The sequence below is a fragment of the Selaginella moellendorffii genome, unplaced genomic scaffold, assembly GCF_000143415.4.
Source record: "Selaginella moellendorffii unplaced genomic scaffold, v1.0 SELMOscaffold_15, whole genome shotgun sequence".
Classification (NCBI taxonomy): Eukaryota; Viridiplantae; Streptophyta; class Lycopodiopsida; order Selaginellales; family Selaginellaceae; genus Selaginella; species Selaginella moellendorffii.
In genome coordinates, this window is record NW_003314276.1 from 1,380,749 (window position 1) to 1,390,257 (window position 9,509).

The 9,509-nt window shown below is 48.1% G+C and overlaps 3 protein-coding genes across 7 annotated transcripts; 2 read left to right on the forward strand and 1 right to left on the reverse strand.

The window, feature by feature from the left end:
• Positions 1–103: 103 nt before the first annotated feature.
• Positions 104–3,409, reverse strand: LOC112346508 (pentatricopeptide repeat-containing protein At4g31850, chloroplastic-like). Of its 5 annotated transcripts, none has more exons than XM_024675616.1 (5): positions 1,784–3,409; positions 965–1,733; positions 833–906; positions 511–760; positions 104–429 (listed from the first exon to the last, which is right to left on the reverse strand). In XM_024675616.1, exons 1-2 carry the CDS (start codon positions 3,397–3,399, stop codon positions 1,724–1,726), a joined length of 1,626 nt encoding a protein of 541 aa, XP_024531384.1. In that variant the 5' UTR covers positions 3,400–3,409; the 3' UTR covers positions 104–429; positions 511–760; positions 833–906; positions 965–1,723. The 5 variants fall into 5 exon arrangements, with proteins under 5 accessions (XP_024531384.1, XP_024531383.1, XP_024531385.1 ...); XM_024675615.1 differs by having other exon boundaries at positions 104–445; XM_024675617.1 differs by having other exon boundaries at positions 104–760; positions 833–892.
• A 10-nt stretch (positions 3,410–3,419) lies between these two features.
• Positions 3,420–5,612, forward strand: LOC9633510 (COP9 signalosome complex subunit 2). Its single transcript, XM_002970680.2, has 12 exons — positions 3,420–3,535; positions 3,642–3,734; positions 3,779–3,857; positions 3,903–4,143; positions 4,189–4,263; positions 4,319–4,453; positions 4,502–4,689; positions 4,748–4,816; positions 4,875–4,965; positions 5,031–5,165; positions 5,220–5,332; positions 5,392–5,612. The coding sequence occupies exons 1-12, from the start codon at positions 3,526–3,528 to the stop codon at positions 5,480–5,482; spliced, it is 1,320 nt and encodes a 439-aa protein (XP_002970726.1). The 5' UTR covers positions 3,420–3,525; the 3' UTR covers positions 5,483–5,612.
• An 816-nt stretch (positions 5,613–6,428) lies between these two features.
• Positions 6,429–7,626, forward strand: LOC9632999. The gene is made up of 7 exons (XM_024675619.1): positions 6,429–6,570; positions 6,630–6,664; positions 6,714–6,833; positions 6,883–6,978; positions 7,032–7,062; positions 7,109–7,463; positions 7,513–7,626. The coding sequence occupies exons 3-6, from the start codon at positions 6,789–6,791 to the stop codon at positions 7,363–7,365; spliced, it is 429 nt and encodes a 142-aa protein (XP_024531387.1). The 5' UTR covers positions 6,429–6,570; positions 6,630–6,664; positions 6,714–6,788; the 3' UTR covers positions 7,366–7,463; positions 7,513–7,626.
• Positions 7,627–9,509: the final 1,883 nt, after the last annotated feature.

Genomic DNA, 9,509 nt, shown 5'->3' on the forward strand with positions numbered 1-9,509 from the left:
GGACTCTGGATCGAGATCACTGCAGCAGCTGCCTCACGGCCGCTAGAGTTCGCATCGACGATTTCAACACGTCGTTTCCACTTCGAGGTGGCGGATATTGGACTACCGGAACAAATTACGATTGCTTCTTGCTCTATAACAAGGATCCAATCCATATATCAGATCCAAGTAAGCTTTTTGGTGTTTGCATTCTTCGCTACAGTTCTTTGATCGAACCATGATCATCACAGGTGTTGTGATCACAATGACGGTAACTCCGCCACCGCCACCTTTGCCATCGCCACCTCCAGGAAATGTGATTTACGTTCCAGTGCCTGCTAGCAGTAGCTCAAGAGGTGATCTTACTTGGAATTTTTTCTTTTCTAATGAAGTGTAAGTTTTTCCAGTGAGCAAGATTGTTTTCGATGTGGGAGTTCCAGTCACGCTTATCTGCGTTGGTTTCGTCCTTACAACACGCATCATCGATATGGTAAAACGGAAAAACTTGGGATCAGTGAGAGTCAAAGGTACCTTTTCTTTCGAAGCCAGATGGAAAATCCATTCTTGTATCGTCATAGAGCGTGCCCGATGCATCGAGTACAAGGAACTGAAGCTCGCAACGAAGGGATTCTCCGCGGAGAACAAGCTCGGAGAGGGAGGATTTGGAGTAGTATATAAGGTACTCGCGTGTGTACTTTGAGCTCTAAGATTCGAGAGTTCTTTTGCCTTGCCACAGGGCGTTCTGAAAGATGGAAAAGTTGTTGCTGTGAAGAGGTTGTCACTGGAATCACACCAGGGAACGGATGAGTTTCTCAATGAGCTAAAAGTGATAACTGAAATTCAGCACAAGAACCTGGTGGAGATCATAGGATACTGTGCTGACGTTCAGCACAAGCTGCTGGTCTACGAGTTCCTGCATCATCGAAGCTTGGATATCGCACTATTCGGTAAAATAGAAAAAAGCAGCGAAGTGATCTGGTCATACCTTAACCTGCTGTTGCAGAAGGTGGTGTCTTCCTGGACTGGTCGAGTCGATATAACGTCGTCGTGGGAGTGAGCCGAGGCCTGGCTTACCTCCACCATGATGCCAATGTCACGATCGTCCACCGTGACATCAAAGCTAGCAACATCCTCCTGGACGGGAACCTCAACGCAAAGATCTCCGACTTTGGGATCTCCAAGCTGTTTGAAGACGACCGAAGCTTCATCAGTGGCACTAGAATCGCTGGCACTTAGTAAGTTCCTTGAGCTTCGAAATTCTCTGACCGCTCTTTCCTCCAGTGGCTACATTGCTCCCGAGTACGCGTTCCGTGGACGACTGACAGTGAGAGCCGACGTTTACAGCTTTGGAATCCTGACTCTGGAGATTGTTGCTGGGAGGAGGTGTGTAGCACCAGATGAGCAGTTCCTTCTCGACCGGGTAAGCATCGGATTCTTCTTCTTCGACTATATCTCTCGTGCCACGCAGGCTTGGGACCTTCATCAAGCCAGAAGCCTGCTCAGCCTCGCTGATACACGACTGGAGCGGTACGACGATAAACAAGTTCTCCAAGTTATCCACATAGCTCTCTTGTGCACCGATAGTAACGAGAGCTGCCGTCCGACGATGGCCGAAGTTGTCGCAATGCTTTCCGGTTATGCCGAGCTCTGGCCTCTGAAGCCTCAACGGAATTCTTCAGATGTGCCGAGTCTCGAAAACACCAGCCTCCTGTCTCACATAGTACGAATGTACGATGACCTCGACTCATCCACTTCTGTAGTGACGAACTTGTAAATCTTGAGTAACATCAATAATGAACTTTACCTCTTCGCTTCCAAGCTTCTCCGGCGTCTCATGAGCATTTGATTCTGGAGCTCCAGGCTTAGATCCATCCCTTCGAGTTTCATCCTGCCGTAGAGCCTGAAAGCCTGGTCGTACAAACCACCGACGGTGAAGGCCTCGATCACGCAGGCGTAAGTGGCCTCTTCCGGAGCGAAGCCTTTCTTGTCCATCTTCTTGATCACTTGAAGGCAATCGAGAAGTTTGTCGTTCACGGCCAGTCCCACCAAGAGCACGTCAAACGTAGCCTTGTTTGGCTTGATCCTCGAGCTTTTCAGCCCTTGGAACAGCTCGAGAGCCTCGTCGGTCTTCCCCTCCTTGCAAAGCATTTGGATGACTATGTTCTTTGTCTCAATGTCTGAAGCGCAGCCGGCGTCCTTTCTCATGTCCTCGTAGAGCCTGAGTGCCTTCTCGTACTGTCCAGCACCATTGAGAAGTCTCAAAAGCCCATTGTAGACCATACGATCCGAAACAGCCAAATCCCCGTAGAAGTCGGACGCCAAATTTGCGTCACCTTTCTCCTCGAGAAACTTCATGATGATCTTGTTCGAAGCCTCCTGGAGCTCGCAGCACCCCGCGACCACCATCGTCTTCACAACCCCGAGAGCCTCGCACGCCTTGTCGGAGCTGAGCAGGAACTCCAGCAGGAGATTAAAGTTGTGGACGTTTGGCTTGCAGCCTCTCGCTGCCATGTCCGCGATGATATCAGGAGCTCGATCCATGTTCTCGGATCTCACAAGCCCGCTGATGAGATAGATGTAACTGTGGACGTCGGGAGCACAGCCTTTCTCCACCATATGCCTCGAAAGATCCACTGCTTCTCCAACTCTGCCGGTAGAACTCAGCGCATGGATCACGGCATTGACAGTCTCGGTGTCGGCTACGTGACCAACTTGGAGCATACCCCGCACGATCACTGGCAGAACATCACTTCTCTGGCTCTCGATGAGCTTCTTGAGCACGTAGAGGTAGTACTTCTTCTTGGGCTTGCGCTTCACGTAGCTCTCAAACTCGAGGAAGCTCTGGACGGCCTTGTCCACCATGAAGGCATCGAAGTAGCTCTGGACCACCGCCATGAATGTCACGTAAGTTCTCTGGATGTTACTGGCCATCATCTCCTTGAGAAGGAGATTGAGCTGCCGGAATCGCTGGTTGAGGCCAAGCGTCTTGAGCATGAGATTGTAGGAATTGGTGTCGTGCTGGAAGCCTGGCTGTGCTTGCGCCCAGCGAAACAGCCCCATGGCAGCGTCGGCATCGATGTTCTTGCGCAAAATCTCGCAAATGTGGAAGGCCTGAAGCTTTACCTCGAATTTCTTGAGAATCCCCGCCGCCTCCCACCAGGTGATCGCGCCGCCGCGGAGCACCAGCGTCATGTGCTTGATGAATCCCACATCTGCGATCGATGGATAGCACTTGTACTGCTGGAATACCTCCTTGTCGATCTCCACTGGCCGCTCCTCCAGCCCCAAGAAGCTGTCCGGCAAGTGCAAGGGATCCAAGCGGCCGCGCGGGGATTCTAGGGAGTAGAATCTGGCGGCGCTGCGCAGCCCGGAAGAGACCGCATTGCCGCGGCGGAGGAGCCGCGCGATCGAAATCATCATCCCTTCATCATCCTCCTTTGGGGTGTTTTTTTAGGGTTCTAAGGATTTATATTCTTTTGTAGCGTTAGGGGAGGCGCTCAGCTCGTCGCGAGGACGCTTGGCGCATCGCCGCTCTCCGGAGGCGCCATGGATTCCGGTAAGCTCTCTTCGTAGCGCAGCGCTCGCTAGGGCGCGATTTCTTGCTCCCGCGCTTGGCATTGCATGGATCCTCAGTAATTCTTGCTTGGTTTCGTGGTGTATAGACGCGGACATGGAAGATTATGGCTTTGAGTACTCGGAAGAAGACCCCGAGGAGCAAGATGTCGATATCGAGAATCAGTACTACAACTCTAAAGGTAGAGATTTTCTTTTCTGTGAAAGAAAACAATGGTATCGGCAGGATTTGTGGAGGCTGATCCTCGAGGAGCTCTCAAGGGCTTCGCGGAGGTCGTGAAGATGGAAGAAGAGAAAGGAGAATGGTAAACGAGCTTTTCTCTTTCTTTTCTCAAAGAAACACCACGCAGGGGATTCAAGGCTTTGAAGCAGACCGTGAAGGTGCATTTTCGATTGGGGACCTACAAGGAGATGATGGACGCCTATAGGGAGATGCTGACGTACATCAAGTCCGCGGTTACCCGGAACTACAGCGAGAAATGCATCAACAACATCATGGATTTTGTCTCCGGCACTGCAAACCAAAACCTGGAGCTGCTGCAAGAGTTTTACCAGACAACGCTCAAAGCTCTCGAGGATGCCAAGAATGAGGTTGTGCCTATGGTTCGTGTTTCTTGCTAATAGTGATTTGTGCAGAGGTTGTGGTTTAAAGCGAATCTCAAACTTTGCAAGCTTTGGTTCGACATGGGAGAGTATGCACGCATGAGCAAGGTAATCTTAGCCTGGGTGATTTTTCTAATTTTCTGACCCTTCATTCTCTGCATAGATTTTGAAAGAGCTCCACAGATCGTGCCAGAGAGAAGATGGCTCTGATGATCAGAAGAAAGGAACTCAGCTTCTGGAAGTATACGCCATTGAGATTCAGATGTACACGGAGACAAAGAACAACAAGAAGCTAAAGGTATCTATGCAGTTTTTTTTATGATATTCTACTGAACCTCGGCCTCAGCAACTCTATCAAAAAGCTTTGTCTATCAAATCGGCGATTCCTCATCCACGCATCATGGGAATCATCCACGAGTGCGGCGGAAAGATGCATATGGCTGAGAGGCACTGGGCAGACGCAGCCACTGACTTTTTCGAGGCCTTCAAGAACTATGACGAAGCCGGAGCACAAAGACGGATCCAATGCTTGAAGTGAGTGGCTTTTACGAAAGTCCACAGGTGGTCTAACATGTTTTTTTCTTTGTAACAGGTATTTGGTTCTTGCAAATATGCTGATGGAGTCTCAGGTTAACCCCTTCGACGCGCAAGAAGCAAAACCGTATGTATCATTTTGTCCACATTCCTCAATTCTGTGCTTTGTTTATCTGTGCTGTCAGGTATAAGAACGACCCTGAAATTCTAGCGATGACAAACCTTGTCGCAGCTTACCAGCGCAACGAAATTTTCGAGTTTGAGAAGATCCTGAAGGTAAAGCTGTTAAGTTGGCAGTCTGAGCCGGGCGAGGATTGATTTTATTTGATTTTATCTGGTAGAGCAACCGGAAAACGATAATGGACGACCCGTTCATTCGGAATTACATCGAGGACTTGCTGAAGAACATCCGGACACAAGTACTATTGAAGCTCATCAAGCCTTACACCCGGATCCGCATTCCATTTATCTCGAAGGTCGGTTTTGTGCAAATTCTATCTGCTGCCATTCAACTCTCTTGTGTAAAACAGGAGCTCAACATTCCGGAAAGAGATGTGGAGCAGCTCTTAGTGTCTCTCATCCTGGACAACCGGGTTCACGGTCACATAGATCAAGTTCATCAGCTCCTGGAGCTCGGTGACAGGTAACTCTGGACGATAGGTTCTAGTTAGTTTCGTTAGAACTAAACGGTGTGCTGTGCAGATCGAAAGGGCTGAAAAAATACACCGCGATCGACAAATGGAACACGCAGCTGAGATCTCTGTGCCAGACCGTCTCCAACAGGATCGGCTGAGAGCGAGAGGATTTTTTGTAACGCATTTAGCAACATCCACGCCAGGTCGGAGTTTCTTCTTCTTCTTCTTCTCTTTTGGCCTTTGTAGCTCAGTGTGTATATTCGCGAAAGAAAATTTTGAGATTCCTGATTTAATGCGTTGAAGGTTTTTCTACAAGGGATAGATTGCCAGGGCTTTGGATTGATGATTTGGAATGGCTCCACGCGATGGAGCTCTTCGAGAGAATGATCGATGCTGGGCGATGGATCGCGATCACATTGTGGCGATTCTGGATTGGGGAGAGCTCGCTGGGCCTTTTGCGAGGCAAGTTAATGGGTTTACTCCAGATGCTCTCTTTAACATTTCTTCTCTGGATTGTTTTTCTTGGACAGGATGTATGATTATAGCACTCCTCCATTCGATGCTCAAGAGTATGGATGAGCTACTTTGCTTGCGATCTCCCCGACGAGAGCTCGGTATAACGACTATGCAGCATATGCCTCGGATGGGCATTAGTAAGGCCTCTTTAAAAGCAATGCCCAGAGGGGGCATTTGTATGGCTTATGTGAAAAAGAGATAAACCCTAGCGTTCTTGCATTGCGGCATTTGCGAGGGAGACGATGGGCGCGGGGTTGTCAGATGGTAATGCCGCTCCTCCGTCGCGATTTTCTGGAATCGCCTTGCAGGATCGGGCAGCCGCGCTCGAGGATCGGCAGTTCCAGGCGTCGCCGTTGCGCTGTGGCGGGGATCGAGCCGATATCGGACATGTTGCGAGATATTTCGGCTCCTCTTAGACGATTCTTTCCCATTTTCGCAGGAATCCGGTATCCGCTGTTGTCTCGTTCGTGTTTGATCCTAGTTCTTCCTGCTACACTGCGTTTGCATAGCTGTGAACAAAGATCATCCACTGGAGCATGACACTGGTGAGCGCTTTCTTTCTTTATCGGATCTTAGCCAGTTTGATCGATATTACCAGGGCGTGACTGGCTGAAGGAGGTGACACGTCGAGTTTCAAAGAGAAAGAGCGTTTGTGATGCAGCTAAACTCCATCAACTCGGCCTCTTTTTCGACACGGATCTTCAGCTCCAAAACTTGGCAGGCGATCAAGGTACTGAATCCAGCATTTCTTACTAGTCTCTAAAACTTTGAGTCCTTTTCCACTCGCAGACAAGCTTTTACTTGGCGCAACTACAGATAAGCAGGTTTAGCAATATCTTCTTTTACTTGCTTGCTCTCAACTCGTATTGCCAGGACCTTGCTGCACATGAGGTAGTGAGTGCTGCAGTCGTGGCTTATATCCAGGAGCTGCTTCTGGAGAGTTATGATATGACGTTAAAAACGCTGGAGCTCAAAAGGAATACATCACGTCAGGTAAGTAACTAGCATGATGAATTGAAAATTTCATGACTTTGTTGCCCAGACAAGCACAATATTCGTGTCTTCGAATGTCAAGTCAGCAAAGGCGATTGTTTTACTTCTCTGTGATGGCTTATGGTCGAACAAAATCCATGTCAAGGTAAATAGCAAATGCAAGACAATTTGTCTAAGCTTTATGTGTTGTTTTGCTAGGACTCCCTTCTTACAGTATTGGCATTTCTTGGTAATGCATGAATTCTCAAATTCAAGTTCTTACATTTTCCAATCAGAATGGGCTCACGGGCTTGGGATGGCAGTGGTTGTTCTAAATCCAAGCGAGGTGGCGTTCAACGTGCAAACCATTCCATCTTGTGTTTTTTTTGTTTGTTGTGGGACTGACAAAGAGCATTGCAGCAAGCTGCAAGTGCCGACATTTCGCTTGAGCACGTTCTATGTGGATGGGACTTCGTCTACACAACTTTCCCTGGCACGGTGCTTGCTGTCGTTGCTCACGGCTCTGGAGGAAAGCTCGCACTCGATCTTTTAAGCCGCAGACATGTCGTCCTTCCTGAAGATTGGGAAGCTGTCCAGCGACTGAGATGCTTCGCATTCTGCAATTCAGAGATTCCAAGCGATTCTTTGCAAGTAAGAGTTCTTTTCTGTGAGACATATAACGTGTTAAGCTCGTTCGTAGGTGCTTTCTCGTCGGCAATTAAACTTCCTTGAGAGCAACTGCACTAATTGGGTCTCAGAAGACAAGCTGGCGACAGAAAGAAGCCCGATAAAACAGGTGCCCTCTGGAGCAAAGACCCACGAGAAAGCTGTAGAGTTCGCTTTCAATCCGATGTGTAACTTCCTGCTGGCGAATCTGAAAGACGCAAGGAACGAAATCCATTTGAAGGTAACTGCTATGTGAAACTGTATCATCGTAACTGACAGATCATTTTGATTTATTGCAGGCTGTGTGATGAGGAGTGTACATGCGATTGTTAAGACTTGTGCTGACAGTTCCCTGTTTGTTCTCGAAAAGGGATATTGTCGATGCTATTGCTAATCATCTTGAACTTTATAGAGAACTGCAAGCTTCCATTGGTGCCGACTATCTTGACACGGAAAAGTGATGAGAAAAATAGAGAAGAGCCTTGCATAACACCCGGCCGTGAGCTCTGTTGAAATGGAAATCCAGGTGGGTGTATTACATCTGCAACTAATTTTTCTCAGAAGAAGTTCACAGGTCCTTCAGTTGCAATCGTTTTGAGACCTGGAGAAGCGAACTGCAAAATAGTGCGTTTCTTTGCTGGCTTGTGAGTCAAGTGATGAACTTAGCGGCCGGCATCGAAGTGCCAGCTGAAATTTGCGCCGATTCTTCTCGAAAATGAAAAACGGAGAGAGCAACAAATCGTTTCCACGTCTGCTTCAGTTTCCAGCGCCATCAGTGAAAAAGCGGAACACATTCAACACACCACATCTATCCATCGCGTTTGCTCCTGAACACTTGGACAATGCGTGGAATTACAAGAGAAAGAACTAAGAAAACGGCGCCGAAAGGTGGTGGCTGAACAGTCCATGGTGCCAACGAAGGAATGTCCGAACTTCTCCTGCAGACAGCAAGCCTCGGAAACTGTGGAGGTTTATTGTTGTTGGCGAAGACAGCATCAGAGTGCGTAGCGGGGCAGCAGTGTGACATCATCTCCTGAAGCTTTTTCACGAAGAAAACATCCAAAAGACTCATCGCCATTGTCGATCACATAGCAGTGGACAAGAAACCAGTTCCTGGTGGAACCGTGGGCTATGCAAGGTAATGACGCATTTACATGTTCTCTAATCATTTAGCCTGCAGGTGCGCTCATTATGAAAAAGCTGGATCCTTCGCTGTGTATTCTATCTTCATGTCGAATGTTGAACAGCAAGCTGTTTTGAGAAGGTCCGCTACAGAAATTTTTTCACGTCCTTTCATACAGATCGAAACTTTGAGCAGCCTCATTGGACATACCGCATTACACCACCAAAGCGGTTTTTATCTTTCAACCTGCGTTTGGCGATTGCTTCTCGGTCATGAATACACGTACTGGTATGTATCCTTCGGATGCTGATGAGAAGATGGCTATGGATCTGGCTGGCATGTTTCAGGTACGCATAAAATATCTGTGTCGATTTTGCTGCCAGGCGGCAGATCGTATGGATCGCAAAGCATGCTAGTGAATGGCTGATGGATCCAATGCTTGAAGTGAGTGATGTTACAAGAGTTCAGGGGTGGTCTGACATGTTTTCTTCTTCGTCTTTGTCACAGGTACTTGGTTCTTGATGGAGTCTCAAGGTAACTCCTACGCTCAAGAATTTAAATCGTATATATCATTCCCCATCACATACTTCAATTGTGTGCTTTGTTTTCTGTCCTGTCAGGTATAAGAACGACCCTGAAATTCTGGCGATGACAAACCGTACCAGCTTTCGAGTTTGAGAAGATCCAGTCCGAATTGATTTGATTTTATCAGGCAGGCCAATGGGAAAAACGATAATGGACGACCATCAGAACAAGACAATGATGAGAGTTTTGATGGGACGAAAACCATATATTCTCGGAATTACATCGAGGTGCTGAAGAACATCCGGACACGAGTACTATTGAAGCTAAGCCTTGCACCACCATTTATCTCGAAGGTACGCTGCCATTGTGTAAAACAGGACCGC

Bases quoted from the DNA above. Each gene is read 5' to 3' on its own strand.
- LOC112346508 (XM_024675617.1), bottom strand. From the start codon at position 3,399: ATGATGATTTCGATCGCGCGGCTCCTCCGCCGCGGCAATGCGGTCTCT.
- LOC9633510 (XM_002970680.2), top strand. The intron at 4,966-5,030 runs GTAAAGCTGTTA...TTTATCTGGTAG, and splicing joins AGTTTGAGAAGATCCTGAAG to AGCAACCGGAAAACGATAAT. The intron at 5,166-5,219 runs GTCGGTTTTGTG...TGTGTAAAACAG, and splicing joins GCATTCCATTTATCTCGAAG to GAGCTCAACATTCCGGAAAG.
- LOC9632999 (XM_024675619.1), top strand. From the start codon at position 6,789: ATGACGTTAAAAACGCTGGAGCTCAAAAGGAATACATCACGTCAG. The intron at 6,979-7,031 runs GTAAATAGCAAA...TTGTTTTGCTAG, and splicing joins CGAACAAAATCCATGTCAAG to GACTCCCTTCTTACAGTATT. The intron at 7,063-7,108 runs GTAATGCATGAA...TTTTCCAATCAG, and splicing joins TACAGTATTGGCATTTCTTG to AATGGGCTCACGGGCTTGGG.